The 17,334-nt window shown below is 45.4% G+C and overlaps 1 protein-coding gene across 5 annotated transcripts in view; it reads left to right on the top strand.

Moving 5' to 3' along the window:
• Positions 1 to 17,334, top strand: part of DSTYK (dual serine/threonine and tyrosine protein kinase) — a 61,344-nt gene that overhangs the window by 42,973 nt on the left and 1,037 nt on the right. The window contains exons 12-13 of one of the 5 annotated variants that reach the window (XR_007148005.1): positions 1,196 to 1,330; positions 1,747 to 3,362. Coding sequence is in view for 3 of the 5 variants with exons in the window: in XM_047839652.1 (XP_047695608.1) it covers positions 1,196 to 1,330; positions 1,747 to 1,934 (323 nt within the window). In the remaining 2 variants the exon portion in view is untranslated. The other 4 variants (XR_007148004.1, XM_047839652.1, XM_047839655.1 and 1 more) reach the window with 4 other exon arrangements.

The raw sequence follows: 17,334 nt of genomic DNA, 5'->3' as shown, positions 1-17,334 counted from the left end.
AGGGGACGGTCCCGGCAGGCCCCTCATCAGCGTGGGGAAGAGTTAAAATGAGCCGTGTACGTGGCCTGCTCTCGTTGGCCTCACACACAGGTCCGGCCCCGGCCCTTCCCCGAGTGATGCGCGTGAGGGCAGGGGTGAGCGGGACCCACGGTGGACTCAGCATACAGTTGTTTTCTTTCTCGAAATTCACTTCTTGGAACATTTCTCCCCCCCCCCCCCCCCCCCACGGTTGTTTTCTTTTGGCTGCTTGGTATTTCACTTCCCTTGATTCTCTGCAGTCCATCCAGTTGCTGTCAGAAGAATCTTTCTAAAATAGGTTCTTCGTGTCACCTCCTGCCCTAAAACCTAAAGGACCTCATGCTGCCCATTGAATCCAGACTTTTCTGTCTTTTAAAAATCTTTATATTCTGAGGTGCCTGGGTGGCTTAGTCGGTTACGTGTCCAATTCTTGATTTCGGCTCAGGTCATGATCTCATGAGTTCGAGCCCTACATTGGGCTCTGTGCTGACAGTGCAGAGCCTGCTTGGGATTCTCTCTCTCCCTCTCTCTCTCTCTCTCTCTCTCTCTCTCTCTCTGCTCCTCTCCCTTCTCTCTCTCTCTCTCAGAAAGAAAAAAATAAACTAAAAAAATCTTTACATTCTAAGGGCGCCTGGGCGGCTCAGTTGGTTCAGCGTCCTGACTCTCTTGATTTCAGCTCAGGTCATGATCTCACAGTTCGTGAGTTTGAGCCCCCGCATCAGGCTCCTGCATGCCTGCTTGGGACTCTGTCTCTCTCTCTCTGCCCCTCTCCACCACCCCCCCCTCAAAAATAAATGAATTATTTTTAAAAAATTTAAAAATTTTTACATTCTGGTTCCAATCTGCTCACCCACCTGTGTTTCCGAAGCTTATTTCCCCAATCCGACCCGTCAGGATGGGTCTTCTTGGCTGTTCAATCAAAGTCAGAGGCCTGTCCTCCTCCTCCTTCGTCAGGCTCTGGTCTTGGCCATCCTGGTGTCTCGCATCGCCCTTCCTGTGCTGTGGTTTTGGGTAGAAGATGGGCGTTGTCAGCGGTCCTGCCTACCGGGGTTGCTGTGGGAGATCATGGCTATTGAAAGCTTTAGACAAAAAGGCGTGATGACCTCTGCAGACCCAGTTATAGGGGCACAGCTGATCTCTCGCCCCGGCTCACTGCCGTCGCCCTTTCTTGCTGTAGGGAAGTACGACAACTCTGTCGATGTCTACGCCTTTGGCATCCTCTTCTGGTATATCTGCTCGGGCTCTGTCAAGCTCCCCGAAGCATTTGAGAGGTGTGCCAGCAAAGACCATCTCTGGAACAATGTGCGAAGAGGTAAGAGCCACAAGCCCTACCCTGTCCCGACCCCGCCCCGGCCCCCATCAAGGGGAGACTGAGACCAGGCCCTGCAGCCGGGCCTCCTGTCACCCGCTCCGGCTGTCGCACCGCAGGGCCACGTACCGTCAGGGAATCCGGGGAAGACACCGAGGTCGCCCCTTTGCTTTCAGGTAGCATTGCGCTGAACCGTGTCAAGGCTTTGTTTTCTTTAAAATTTCCAATTCTTCTACTTCCTATGCCAGTGCGTTCCAGTGTTCTGTCACCGTTACTGTCAGGTTCTAACCTAGGTGTCTGCAGTCGAAGCCAGAACTCCTGAGCCCCACGTGGGCCATCGGTCTGCGAGCCGGTCAGGCCTCGTGGTGGCACCGGCCCCGTCGCTGACCCTGGTCTTCTTTCCACGCGCCTGTCTCCAGGGGCCCGGCCGGAGCGTCTGCCCGTGTTCGACGAGGAGTGCTGGCAGCTGATGGAGGCCTGCTGGGACGGCGACCCTTCCCAGAGGCCCCTCCTGGGCATCGTGCAGCCCATGCTCCGGGGCATCATGGACCGGCTGTGCACGTCCGCTTCGGAGCAGCCGAACCGGGGACTAGATGACTCCACTTGAAAGCAAAGACCTTTCTCTTTTACTCAGTTTCTTTCCTTCCCCTCACCGGTTGGCCGTGGGAAGAATTGGACGTTTATTCAGAGAGCTCCCTAGGGAACTGCTGCCCGCTGGGCAACTTGAGACCTTCCCAGGCAGAGGCGCCTGCCAGGTAGCGAGGAGCTCGCTGGCCGTCGGGGTGCGTTCAGCGGCTCGCCGATGCCCCACACTATCCCGTCCGCACAAGATCGTGTGGGACACGTAAACACTGAAGAATGCAACGTTCCAGCCCCAGAACTGAAAAGGAGGCAAATGTCACCATCGTCTGCTCACTGTATGTTGCTAAGACAAGTGGGGCACTGCGGTGGCGATAGTACTAAAAATTAGAATTTTTGTAATTTCGGCTCTAGCTAGGAATAGTTTGGTTCTATCCAGTCGTCAGGACCCCTGGAAAATATGAACTTAGTTCTGGGATTGTAAGAACATCGGAACAAAAAAATAACTTCCCGCTACCTGCAGCCGGAGATCTCAGGTCGCAGCAGCCAGAGGCCCCGGTGAGGGAGCTAGAAACGGAGCTGTCTGCTCCTTATGGTGCCAGCGTGTTTACATTGATGGGACCGAATATCCCTGACTTCTGGGGGAGCTTTCATGGGTTACATCACCAAGAGGCCGCATAAAGGCAAAAAAATGTGTGTGTGTGTGTGTGTGTGTGTGTGTGTGTGTGTGTGCATATGTGTATATATACATATGCGATTGGATTTTGAGTTACTGGCAACCCCAGGACCCAATCTCTTTTTCTTCCCTTCATTCTTGACATTTACCCCCCCCCCCCCTTTGGGTTTCAACATGGGGAAGGTCCAGTTAACATGGTACCTGGGGATGAGTGTCTGAGTAACATTGACCCATGTGGAGTATCTGGTGAGACCTGAGAAGGGGCAGTGATCTGGAGGCCGTGAACTTCCACGCAAACCTACTAGAAAGATACCACATTGTTTCTAAAACTTAAAAGAATCAAAAACTCTCGTTTTTGTGTTTGAACCTAACACACTGATGTTTTTAAACTTGGGTCAGTGAGATTTTTCACCGAGATCTCTTTCGCAATTCGTCCCTTCTTTTTACCTTGTTTTGAATACAAGGCAAGAAGACAAGCACCAGATGAAAAAGAAGAATGCTCTTGGTAGCTCTGTGTGTGCTCCTCGCCCTGTGTGTTAGCCTCTGGGGCGGTTCCCCTCCCTTGCAGTTGGGACACACACAGTGTGAGCATTTGTCGGGAGATGGACACAGTAAGAAATTCTGAAGGGGAACAGTTTAAATATCGGTGCCTCTCAGATCTTGACTTCGAGCCTCTCTCCACCAAAATGGTCCTCTAGATTTAGAAAACCAGGCAGGTGAAGGAAGAGGCAGTGGAGGTGAGGAGCCTCTGTCGCATCTGCCTAGTCCCCAAGCACTGTGGTCTGTCCCTTGTGCCTGACCTCCAGCTCTGTGAAGCAGGTCCCTGGGTAGATGTGTAAGAAAATAGGCGGACTTGCTGCTGGAATTTTGTAGGGTTGTTTCCGAGAGCATGACCATCTCTTAAACATTAACGGAGTAGAAATGGAATCTAAAGTTCAGTTTTAACTCTTTGGCTGTCCCGAGCTCGGATTACGATACGTTTGAGCACAGTAACCCTCTAAGCACTTGGAGCCCTTCAAAAACTCCACATAGTGCTGAAAACTTTTCTACTTGCAAACGATAAAGTGAGACACCCAGTATCTTTGGGTTCTGTGAGCGCCAGCCTTGTGTTGGTAGAATGTTCGGTAGGTCTCTTAACACCTATGTATAGCTTTACTTCTTCAAATCATCACTCCGTTCTTGTCACGTTAACTCGTTTGTCCTTCTGGAAACAATGATGGGGCTTCCAGGAAGCCAGATTTCAAGTTTAAAAAGGAGAGGTGAGTAGTGTCTACCTGCCGGAAAAACAGTCTCAGTGTCTGTTCTGTATGAGATTTCATAAAGGACTTCTGCGCTTCCCTTTTGCAGCCGGTCTTCCTTTACTCTAGCTGGGATCAGGAATCTGCTTCCGTGCTGAAGTCCCATTCCTAACATTCTTCCGAAGTCTTAGTTCCCACCCCCATTCACGGGGAGGGAGGGTCGCTTGTCCTCCACCCAGTGTCCCTTGTCAGCTCTCAGACACCAGTTTCCTAGCAGATTTTTTGCCTGAGTGAGGAGGAAGGAGGATGGGAGGGACCAGTGCTAAGTAAGACAGTAGTTGTGTTAACAATTCATTTAAAAAAAAAAAAAAAAAGTATTTAGAGGAAAGGTGCAAAATATTCCTGAAAATCTCCAGGCCAGCCAAAGTCCACATATAGATATTTGGAGGTGTTATTTAAACACTCAGCAGGCTGAGTGCAGGAGTGCATATATATAACACGCTGCATACTTTGCTTTTGTTTTATAACATTGTCCGCTAATTTCGGATCCTTTGTTCCTTGGCACCCGTTGTTACTACGGTGATGGGATGCCATGAAATGTACTGTACTGTATATTACTTGGGAAGACACTAGGTATTCAAAGAAGTCTGGGGGGCACTTGGGCTATAGAGGGCTCGACAAGACCAAAGTCCTAAAGATTTTCCCTCCTAGATTTGGTTGTATGTGCTCCCGAGTGGTGAGGTGAGATTGTGGCTGGGGAGGAGGAAGGACGGGATGGAAGAATGACCCTCACTGTGTTCTGTCCTTCTAATCACTTCATCAGGGCGGTTTACCCCAGCCCGAAAATGATCACCTGGCCATTTTTAATGTGCTTGAAGTCCGGTCCCTTACGTGACTTCAGAACCGAGTGAGGGACCTTCTTGCAGAGCAATCAGAAAAATAGATGAAGCCCGGAGCCCCGGAGTGGCTGACACTGTGCCCAGGGAGCTGGCAGCGAGGGCAGTCTGGCATGACTTGAGGAATGCTCGCCTGGGTGAGGTTTCCACAGGCACGCGGCTCGCGGGTTGAGCGAGCCTTCCACTTCTCTGGGAAAGAGGGCAGTGTTGGTTCTTTCCGGACCAAAGAGAATCACTTGTGACTCCATCAGTTTCAAGGGAACAGAGCCCAGACAGCAGCTTCTCCTGATTTTTTAACACTAAAGTTCAGGGAAACGTTGAAGGAAAGGCTATTATTAACTACGACAGATGGAAACGGGAACGGTAGAACTCTCCACCAGTCCCTGTCAGCATTTGGATGCATCTTTACCTGAGCTGCCAAAGAGGGGCCAGAAGTCTTTCCCTGATGAGAGAAGAGGTTGGCGTGGCAGGGCTCCAAAGTGATAACTGCACTGCATGACACTTTATTATTATTATTATTATTATTGTTATTGGCTTATTATTTAGCACTGAGAAGCCAGGAGGGATCGGTGATGACAGTAGCCCATGGGGAGTAGAGATTCCCTCTGGCCTTGCTCTGGAGAGAAGGCACGCCTGGTCTCCCATCTGGCTAACCAGGGAGACTCCAGCCAGAGTCCATACTGCTTCAGAGCGGGATAAATGGCCCTTGACGAGTCCTTTGCCAAAAGACTAGTTGCTTCTTTGAGTTTTCAAAGCTTGATTTTTGGATTTGCTGGATCAAGTAACCCACTTTTTCTTTAAAACAACAACAAAAAAGTGGATTGCTCCTTCTAACTCCGGGGGGAGTGGTTAGGGCCAGTGCTGCAGCAAAGTGGATAAGGGGGGGGGGGTAACCTTCAGAAACTTGTATCGCACTCTCCTTTGGGGGTTGCAAGTAGCACTACTGTTCTTAAAAGGGTTTTATGTTTAACTACATCTGCTTTGTTAACATCCAGTCCAGTTGAGAGGAGCGTAGAGACCATGTGAATACCTGGAGTCGGGGGAGGCCACCTGACTCGGAGGGTTGAAAAGAAAATTGGTCTGGATGGCTTGTTGTCTTTTACCTTTATGTAATATTTTTATTTGTTTCAGAAGGACTAATGTCTATTACAGTGTTAATAAAAGCATAACGTACTGAGTGTGTAGAATGAAAGTGCAATAACCAGAGGATGTTACGTTGGCCCAAACCCAGTCCTTCTCCTCTCCCTTCTTGTGCTGCCTCGATCCGGAACATGGCACACAGGACCGCGTTGTGTTTTTACAAGACGTGACTTTGGGTTAAATCTTCGTCCAGTGTAACTTTGAGTGGTCAGGTTTGGTTTTATAGAGTATCCTGTATACTTGTTGGGATGTACAGATACCACATGTGCTGTATAATAAAGATCACATTCACGTTTTAGTTGACATCTCCTTGGCTTTGTTTTCCCTTCCCTCCCCAGGTTAGGAAGACGCCCCCTATTCGTTCCGTTTCCACGGGGACCTCGGCAGTCAGAGGCCTTTCGGTGTGCCTTAGAGAGCGATGGAACGTCTTACTGCCCCAGGCATGTTGCTCTGGACTTCTGGGTGCCTGGCCTTATGGCTACCAGAGGGCGGGGCAGGCGGATGGGAGGTAGGACAGCAGAGAAGATGCGGGCGAAGTCGAGTGATAGCAATTCACTTTTCAGAGCCTCTTCCTGGATTCACAGCCTTTTCTCCAGCTTCTTTTCAGCACGAACTTGCAGCGCGCTGAGCCCAGGCATGGGCCTGGCTCCTCTTTATTTCACTGTGAGAGAACGGAATCTATATACTGGTGTTTCTGCATTTGGAATATTTGAATTTTCTTTTTAAAAGGTTAAAAAAATTTTAAGTTTATGTGAGAGAGAGCAAGAGGGAGAGAGAGAGAGTGTGGGAGGGGCAGAGAAAGAGCGAGAGCGAGAGAGAGAGAGAGAGAGAGGGAAAATCCCAAGTAGGCTCCACGCTGCCAGTGCATAGCCTAACGTGGGACTTGAACCCATGAACTGTGAGATCATGGCCTGAGCCGAAACCAAGAGTCGGGTGCTCAACCGACTGAACACCCCCCCACCCCCGCCCAGGCACCCCAGGATATTTGAATTTTTTATTTAGGCTCACCCCACTGTTCAGATCTGCTTGCCCAATACGCCCCATCGTAGACCCCTAGCAGCTGAGTGGCACCACCTGTAGTCACCACGGAATGTCGGCCAGCAGCTTGCGGGTGTGTTTGGTGGGGTTTGGGGTTACCGGATTGCACTTGTGTGGCTGCGTCACTTTTTGCTACAACTGCCTGTGATGTGACAGCAACACGAGTTTGGCCAGGAGGTGGCAGCACACCCTAAAATACAGTTGACGTGTTTGTGATGGACTCTGGGTGCCAGGGTTGGAGCTGAAGGTCAATCTGGATGGTTCTCAGCCAGGCCCTACACAGTAGACGTTTCATGCAGATGAGCCTCTTAGGCTGAAGAAACTTTCCACTAGCTCCAGCCACCCTCACAGTAAATGCCTCCCATCTTATATGTACGTACTCTCTGTTCTAGTATAAAGTTCAGCACGACTGAGTTTGCTTCACTTTTTCTCTTGCCATGATTACGCTGCAGAAAACAGCTTGTGTTTTGCGCATTTTTAGAGTGGGCGTGGTTTCCCAACAACACATCCCTCCTCAGGCTTTTTCCCTTGAGTAGGGCTACTGGGGTGGCCTTCCTGGTCCTATGTTTGGGTGGAGTTCAGAGGGGAGGGAGGGGCCGCCAAGTTTCTGAACATTGTTAAATTCGATTTCACAATTTCTGCCTTCAGCAGGATCCCAAGGAGTCCACAAAGTAATAACTGAACAACCTCCTTTCAAGTGCAGTTACGATTGGCTCTGAACTGGTTGAGGCCTTTTAGGGCCCTCCTAGGGATGGGCTGTTCCTCACTATACCCTAAAGGTAGCATTTCAAATCAGTGGGAAACCAGACTATTTTATAAAACTGGCTATCCACTTGAGAAAAAAAAAAAACACGCAAAAGAAAAAAAGATCTAAATGTAAAAAAAAGAAAACTATAAAGGAGCAAGTATTTCTATATGCTAGGCACTACTCTAAATGCTTTACATATATAAACTCACTTAATCCCCACCACCACAACCCCATTTTACTAATGAGAAAATTAAGGCACAGAGAGATTAACCAGGGTTATGCAACTGATAAATGCCAGAGCTGGGATTTGGACCTAAGGTCCAGCTCCAGAATTTCTCCTACAACTAACCACTACACCATGCTGCCTCTGGGGGAAAATGCATGTAAATATGTTCATGTATAGTTTGGGGGCAGGGAGAACTTTCTTGAGTGTGATCAGGAAGCTAGCAGCCATAAAGAAAAAACATAGAAATTATAAAGAATGTATATGCAGCCAAAGACGCCAAAATCAAAATTTAAGATAAATCACTAATTTGGAGAGAATGATTGCGGTATATAACTGATGATCATTATGTTCATTTTTTTTTTTTTTTTTGAGAATGCACAGGGGAGGGGCAGAGGGACAGGGCGAGAGAGAATCTTAAGCAGGCTCTACACTCAGTGCATAGCCTGATGTGGAGCTTGATCTCACAACTGTGAGATGATCTGAGCCAAAAGCAATAGTTGGATGCTTAACTGAGCAAGCCACCCAGGCACCCGTAAAATGTTCATATTTCTAATACATGAAGAAATCAAGAAATTAAAAAATCTACAAGCAAATCGACTAATGCATTTGTTATTACTGTCATTTAAAAATTTATTTTGTGTGTGTGTGTGTTTATTTTTGAGAGAGAGGGAGAGAGGGGAGGGGAGGGGTAGAGAGAAAGGGAGACAGAGGATCCAAAGCAGGCTCTGAGCTGTCAACACAGAGCCTGACACGGGGCTTGAACTCACAAACCGTGAGATCCTGACCTGAGCCGAAGTTGGACACAACCGACTGAGCCACCCAGGTGCCTGGGCTAATACATTTTGAAAAAGATGTGCATCCTTGAGGGGCCTGGGTGGCTCAGTCGGTTAAGTGTCTGACTTTGGCTCAGGTCATGATCTCGTGATCCACGAGTTTGAGCCCCGTGTCGGGCTCTGTGCTGACGGCTCGGAGCCTGGAGCCTGCTTCGGATTCTGTGTCTCCCTCTCTCTCTCTCTCTGCCCCTCCCCCGCCTGTGCTCTGTCTCTGTCTCTCTCAAAAACAAATACACATTAAAACAAGTTAAAAAAAAAAGAGTAACTTCGTATGACTCCCTATTTTTGGTAAAAATGCCTTCTGTCTCCCATAATCCCAAATTAAATAGAGATCTAGTCCATCTCTGTCTCTATATGCACAGAAAAAATTTGTGAGGATACATACACCTATCAAACTGATAACAGTGGTTTTCCTAGGGAGAGAACTCCAGCTTTAGTGTATTGCATTTCTGTTATTGTGTGAACATCTGTTTTTCTTGCAATTTAAGAAAGTGAATGACGAGTACCTGGGTGGCTCTGTCAGTTGAGTGAGCGTCCGACTTCAACTCAGGTGATAATTTCGTGGCTTGTGAGTTTGAGCCTCACGTCGGGCTCGCTGCTGTCAGCCTGTCAGTGCACAGCCCACTTTGGATCCTCTGTCCCCTTCTCTCTGCCCCTCCCCCGCTTGTGCTCTCTCAAAATCAAATAAATACTAAACAGACAAAAAAGAAAAAGAAAGCGAATGAAATGGCTAATTCAAGGGAAAGGAAATAGGTATCGGAAGGCTATCACAGGCGCACAGAGAATCGGTGGATAGGCTCCGTGGTAGATCTCCAGGCGACTACCAAGGGCTTCCCTCCCTCATGAGGTGACGGGAAGAATGTCCTCACTGGGCTCAGCATAGGCCTCAGGCCCATCTCTTAGCTGTCTTGGCTCGCAGCCCTGTCCTGGCCACATGTGACGAGGAACTCAAGCAAGGGCGCCACACTCTGTACCTGGACCGGGAGAAAGATTCAGCAAGCCTGTGGCTCGCCCTCCTCACGTTTACCCTCCTCACCCTTCCCTTATTCACTCTTTTCCTCTTGTTCACCCCTCTTCTCTCACTCCTGCTCCAAGTGGTCTTCAAGAAGTCAAAGTAGAGGGAAAAGAAAAATCTCCAGGAGAAAGAAAGGTGGCATAGGCTAGCAATCTACTGTATTTCAGTGACTACACCCAAGGGGGGGGGCTGGCTTCCAGGAGCAGAAACCCTGTGATAGCAGACCTGTTTCATTTATTTGCGTCTAACGTTTATTTATTTATTTTGAGAGAGAGAGAGAGAGAGACATGAGGAGGGAGGGACAAAAAGAAAGGGAGAGAGAATCCCAAGTAGGCTGTGTGCAGTCAGCAAAGAGCCCAACACGACCATGAAGTCATGACCTGAGCCAAAACCAAGAGTCAGATGCAACCGACTGAGCCACCCTGGCACCCCGGTGAACCTGTTAAAGAAAAAAAACTTGGGGTGCCTGGGTGGCTCAGTCGGTTAAGCGTCTGATTCTTGGTTTCGGCTCGGGTCATGATCTCGCTGTTTCGTGAGTTCAAGCTGTACATTGGGCTCTGCACTGGTGGCATGGAGCCTGCTTGGGATTCTCTGTCAACCTCTCTCTCTGCCCCTTCGAACTCGTGCTGTTTCTCTAAAAATAAATAAGTAAATAAAAGATGGGGTGCCTGGGTGGCTCAGTCTGTTGAGCTGCCAACTCTTGATTTCGGCTCAGGTCATGATCTCACGGTTCATGGGTTTGAGTCCCGTGTTGGGCTCCGTGCTGACAGTGCAGAGCCTGTTTAGGATTCTCTCTCTCTCCCCCTCTCTGTCCCTCCCCTGTTTGTGCTCTCTCTCTCTCTCTCCCTTCCTCTCAAAACAAATAAATAAAACTTAAAAAAAAAGTCAATTGCTTTCCTATATACCAGCAATAAACAAGTAGAATTTGAAATTAAAAGACATAATACAATTTAAATTAGCATCCCAAAAATTAAATACTAAGGTATAAATCTAACAGGAGTATGTTTAACATCTCTGTGAGGAAAACCACAAAACTCTGATGAAAGAAATCAAAGTAGAACTAAATAAGTGGAGAGAGATTCATACTGATGGATAGGCAGAGTCAGTATCGTCATGATCAGTTCTTCCCAACTTGCTTTGCAGTTTCAATGCAATCCCAACAAAAATCCTAATAAGTTATTTTGTGGCTAGCCACAAATGAACTGTAACGTTTCTATGGAGAGGCAAAAGACCCAGAATAGCTAACACAATATTGAAGGAAAAGAACAAAGTCAGAGGATTGACATCATGTGACTTACGATAAGGCTCTGATCACAGTTCATGAGTTCAAGCCCCACATCAGGCTCGGCACTGACAGTGCGGAGCCTGCTTGAGATTCTCTCTCTCCCCCTCTCTCTGCCCCTCCTCCACTTGCTCTCTCTCTCTCTCTCTCAAAAATAAATACAATCTTATAAAAGCTACACTAATCAAGACAGTGTAGTATTGGTGAAAGAATAAATAGACCCACATAAATACGGTCAGCTGATTTTTGGCAAAGGAGCAAAGGCAATACAGTGGAGAAAGAATGTCTTTTCAACAAGTGGTATTGCAGTAACTGGACATCCACGTGCAAAGAAAAGAACCTAGGGGCGCCTGGCTGGCTCAGTCAGTAGAGAATGCAACTCTTGATCTCGGGGTTGTGAGTTTCAGCCCCATACTGGGCGTAGAGCTTACTTCAATGAAAATGAATCTAGACACAGACCTTATACCTTTCATAAAAGTTAACCCCAAATGGATCACAAAATTAAATGTAAAATGCAAAACTACAAAGTTCCTAGAAGTGGGGTACCTGGGTGGCTCAGTCGATTGAGCGTCTGACTCTTGATTTCGGCTCAGGTCATGTCTTGTGGTTCGAGCATCAGGTTCTACACTGACAGTGTGGCGCCTGCTTGGGATTCTCTCTTTCCTTCTCTCTCTGCCCCTCCCTACCTCTGTCTCTCTCTCTCAAAATAAATAAAATTTTAAAAACTAAAAAAAAAAAAAAACTTCCTAGAAGTTAAAATAGGAAAAATGCAGATGCCTTTGCACATGAAGGTTTTTTAGATCCAATACCAGGCATGATCTAAAAGAGAATTGATAAACTAGGCTTTGTCAAAATTAAAATGTGAAAAATTCCGTCAAGAGAATGAAAAGACAAGCCACAGACTGGGAAGAAATGTTTGCAAAAGACAAATCTGGTAAAGGACACCTATCCAAAATATATAAAGAACTCTTAACACTCAACAGAAAACAATCTGATTTAAAAATAGGCAGAAGATCTGAACAGACACCTCACCAAAGAAGATATATAGATGGCAAGTGAGCATAGGAAAAGATGCTCCACATAATACGTCATCAGGGAAATGCAAATTAAAACAAGAGATACCACTATGCACCTATTAGATTGGCCAAAACCCAGAAAACTGACAATACCGCAAGCTAATGAGGAACTTTTCATTGTTGGTGAGAATGAAAACCGGAAGACAGTTTGGTGGTTTCGTAGAAAACTAAACATATTCTTACCATACAAACCAGTGATCATACTCCTTGGCATTTATCCAAAGGAAGTGAAAAGTATATCCACACAAAAACCTGCACATGAATGTTTTGGGGAGCTTTGTTTCTGATTGCCAAACTTAGAAGCAACCAAGATCTCCTTCAGTAGGTGAACAGATAAATAAACGTTGCTGGTGCATCCAGACAATGGAATATTATTTGGTGCTGAAAAGAAATGAGCTGTCACGCCATGAAAAGACAAGGAGGAAACTTAAATGCATTCTGCTAAGTAAAAGAAGCCAATCTGAAGAGGCGACATATTGGATGATTCCAACTATACGACATTCTCGAAAAGGCAAAAAACAAAACAAAAAACAAACTAAAACCCCCACAAAACTATGGAAACCATAAAAGGATCACTGGATGCCAGGGGTTGGGGGGTATCAGGATAAGTAGGCACAGCCCAGAGGATTTTTAAGGCAGTGAAATTACACTGTATGACACTATAATGGTGGTTATATGTCATTATGTATTTGTCAAAACCCACAGAATATACAACAAACAGCAAGAGTGAACCGTGATATAAACTAAGAACTTTGGGTGATAATGACATGTCATTGTATGTTCATCAAATGTAACAAACATACCCCTCTGGTGGAGGCCACTGATAATGGGGGGGGGGGGGGACTATGCATGTGTGGGGGCCAGTGGTAAAGCTCTGTATCTTCTGCTCAGTACTGCCATCAACCAATTAAAGGTGCAAATTCTCTAACTAAAAATTCAGCCATATTTCAAAAGAACAATTAATTACCAAGAGAGGTTTATTTATTTATTTATTGTTTTTTTTCAATGTTTATTTATTTTTGGGACAGAGAGAGACAGAGCATGAATGGGGGAGGGGCAGAGAGAGAGGGAGACACAGAATCGGAAACAGGCTCCAGGCTCCGAGCCATCAGCCCAGAGCCTGATGCGGGGCTCGAACTCCCGGACCGCGAGATCGTGACCTGGCTGAAGTCGGACGCTTAACCGACTGCGCCACCCAGGCGCCCCAAGAGAGGTTTATTTAAAGAGAGCAAAATCGTCCTCTATCAGGAATTAATCAACATATCACATTATATAAACATATTTGTTTGAGAAGTTAATCAACCATTCCCATAAAAACTCTATGTAATGGGAAGCCTGGCCGGCTCCGTCAGTAGACCATGAGACTTGATCTCTGGGTCATGAGTTTGAGCTCCACATTGGGCACAGAGCTTACTTAAAAAAATAAAAATGAAAAAAGGGCTTAGAGTGTTCGTGTGACAAGAAAGTGCCAATGTGGCTGGAGAAGGAGTTTCAGGATATGAGAAGTAGCAGGTCAAATTAGTTGTGTATCATTGCTACATTTCATTCATAGTTCATCACGGGAGTTTATCATAATGTATCCATTCCAGAGTCCAAGTTATTTGGGTTGTTTCCCATGTTTTGTTATTATGAACAACACTGCTATGAACATTCTTGTACATCTCTTGATGCAGTTGTGCAACAGTTTTTCCTCTCTCTCTCTCTCTCTCTCTCTCTATATATATATATATGTAGAATTTCCTGGTCATAATACATACAAAACTTCATTTTCACGACATAATGATGAATTGTTTTCCAATGTGGATGTACCGATTCACACTCTTGAGAGAATTCTCTCACAAGACTTTGGAGTGCTCTTTTTTGGCAACTTTGTCGTTGTAAAATATCTCATTGTGACTTTAATTTGCATTTTCCTGATTATTGATGAGATTGAGCATCTTTTTTTTTTTTTTTTAATGTTTATTTATTTTGAGAGAGAAAGAGAGTGTGAGCGGTGGAGGGGCAGAGAGAGAGGGAAACGGATAATCCCAAGCAGGCCCCATGCTCAGAGGGAGCCTGATGTGGGACTTGATTTCACAACTGTGAGATCATGACCTGAGCCGAAATCAAGAGTCTGCTGCTCAACCGACTGAGCCACCAAGGCACTTTCCTCCAACTTAAACAAACAAACAAAAAAATTGGCTCAAGCTCACAACCCTGAGTATAAGAGTTTCATGAAGATCCTTTTTATATGTTCTTTTGGGTGGTGTCTCCTTTTTTGTTGTTGTTGTTTTGCGTCGTCACAGAGCCTGACGTGTGGCTCGATCCCACAAACTGTGAGATCATGACCTGAGCCGAAATTGAGTCAGATGCTTAATCAACTGAGTCACCTAGGATCCCCTCTCCTTTTTTTCTTATTTACTTATTTTTTTAATGTTTATTTATTTTTGAGAGAGAGAGAGAGCAAGCAGGGGAGAGCCAGAGAGAGGCGGACAGAGGATCTGAAGCAGGATCTGTGCTGACAGCAGACAGCCTGATGTGGGGCTCGGAATCATCAACCATGAGATCATGACCTGAGCCAAAGTCAGTCGCTTAATTGATTAAGCCAAACAGACGCCCCACCCTCTCCTATGTAAAAAAAAAAAAAAAAAAAAAAAAAAAAAAAAAAAAAAAAAAAAAAAAAAGGATTTGTAGGGCGCTTGGCTGACTGGGTCAGTAGAGCATGTGACTCTAGATCTTGAGGTCATGAGTTCAAGCCTCGCATTGGGCGTGGAGCTTAAAAAAATGGATTCGTATATCTTTATGTATTCTGGACATGAGCCCTTTCAAGTTCTCTGGATGAATAAGCTTCTAAAAGAGAACATCTCAGTTTCTGGGAGCACCACAACAGAAGTCTCCACACCCCCTAGCAGATGAGATGAACACCCTCAGTATTTGGATTCTGGCCTGGGATGAGCTAGACTTTGGATTCTGTTTATAGAATTTACAGAATAGATTGTTTATCCACTGAGGGTGGAGATATTGGGGAATAAACTCTTCTTCCATCCCACTGTACGGATTTATTGCCAAACAGTACAGTTGCTTTCTTTCCTTGAAGTGCCCAGAGCTTGAAGTCTAACTTGTATAACAAGTCGTCTTAAGTTTCCCTTACAAAAAAGGTAAAATTAGAGGTTATAGAAGGAAAAATGGGTAAATGGGGGAAAAACTACAGTGAAAATGGCACTAGGGGCTTTAATGTTTTTTAAAGGGCTTGAATTTGAAATTCATCAAGTATATTAGCATCCAGTCCAGTAAAGATGATGAAAACCATTCCACTGGCTTGGAGAGTCAGAGAATTGCGAGGAAACCAACTTGCTATCTTCACATAATGTTTTTTATTGTCATTGTTACCTTTTCCTTTAGGCAATGTTTTCCTTTGTTTTTTCAAAGGAGCAACTGTGGGTTTTCTTTATTTAAAGCAACTTTGAATGATTATTTTGGTTTTAGAAATGGTTTTTAAATCTTTTCAGTTTGAAAGTGTTCCCTCCCAACCCAAATGGGGTCTGAGCATTCTCGGGGAGTGGAATTAGTTAGGACCTCTGTAATCAAAAAATGCTTTGGGACAGCACAAGCAGAAAAGCTCATCTTTTATAAAGGCCCAGGGATATTTCACAGAAGGAGAAGACGTAATGCAGCGTGTTCTCGGGAACAAATTGGATACAGAAAGTGTTATCTTTGACTTGCTTCTGAACCTCTGCTTTATTATTCAATCTGAAGCCAACCAGCATGGTTTCCATCTTTTAGATGCCAATAGCCCTCTCATTCATATCTACTCTCTTCAAGAGATGTGCCACACTATGGGGGCCACTTAGTCCTCATTCCAAATTCTTGGGAAAGGAGTCTAACTGGGTTCTGCTTGGGTCAGGGGCTTATCCACAGAGCAATCAACTGTGGCCTGGGGTGAATAGGGTGCATCATGTGAATGAGGCTTCTCTTTCTGCTAACTTACGGTTGACAAGTGGAGGCACACTGAACTTGCTACCTCATTTGTGGGGCCCTGTGCAAAATGGAACATACAGGGCTCCCTTGTTAAAAAATTATCAAGGATTTCAAGGTGCCTGGGTGGCTCGTTGGTTAATGATCCGACTCTTGGTTTCAGCTCAGGTCATGATCTCACGGCTTCGTGAGTTTGAGCCCCACATCGGGCTCCATGCTGACAGTGTGGAACCTGCTTGGAATCCTCGGTCTCCCTCTCTCTCTGCCCCTTCCCCACTTGTGCTGTCTTTGTCTCTCTCAAAATAAATAAATAAACTTAAAAAAAAATGAAGGATTTCAAGATTGCAACAGTAGAACATTAAACCAAGGGTGGAGCCCTTCCAAGTGTAGGGCCCTGGGTGACTGTGCAGGTCTCCTGCCAAGAAACTGCTCCATGTTCTGGACCTGGAGGAAGAGCCTCCAAAAGGAATTGTCAAAACTTGGAATCAGTGATGCTTGTTTTTGGAATTCATAACTTAGACGAGTGTTATGTTTTCCACCTTTCCCCCCTACTTCTTATTCCCTCCTCAGATCCAGTAACTTTATGTGGAATTGCTTCTTGAGTGTGAATAAGTTGACTTTTTAAGTCTTTTGTCTCTTCCTTTCAATTATTAGGCAATGATCTTCTAGAAGGTTGTACAAAGTGTGCATTTGACTTGGTGAGTCATCTTCATAAGAGCTGATGAAGGAGTTAATGTCCTTTTTAAAAAAAAAAAAACTTTTTATATTGAATTATTTTAGACTTACAGAAAAATTGCAAAAAGTCTTGAGAGTTTTCATATATCCCCCCCCATCTTCCCCTAATGTTAACATCTTACATAACTATAGTACAATAATCAGAACCAAAAAGATTAATGTTGCTGCAATACTCCTAACTAAAGACCTTTCTTGAATTTGACTAGGTTTTTTGCTACTGTCTTTTTCTTCTGCTAGGCTCCCGACCAGATCCCACATGGCATTTAGTTATTTCTTAGTCTCATGCAGTCTTTGAAAACTCTTTTGACTGTCTTTCCTGACGCTTTTTTGAAGAGTATTGATCAGTTATTCTGTCAAATGTCCTGCAATTTGAGTTTTTCTGATGTTTTCTCTTGATTAGGCAGAACACTGCAGGTAATAATGTGTCCTCAATGCATCCTATCAGGTTCATGATGTTGCTTTGTCTTATTACTGGGAAGTTATGTCATTATTTTGGGGGTATGTGAGACACTACCACTGCTCTAAGAGGCACAGCTATATGAATATATACTCTGAGTATCACTACCTCCTC

Source organism: Prionailurus viverrinus, chromosome F1 (assembly GCF_022837055.1).
Source record: "Prionailurus viverrinus isolate Anna chromosome F1, UM_Priviv_1.0, whole genome shotgun sequence".
NCBI classification, from domain to species: domain Eukaryota; kingdom Metazoa; phylum Chordata; class Mammalia; order Carnivora; family Felidae; genus Prionailurus; species Prionailurus viverrinus.
The sequence above is the reverse complement of the archived record's forward strand: the minus strand, read 5'-3'. Positions and strand labels throughout refer to the sequence as shown.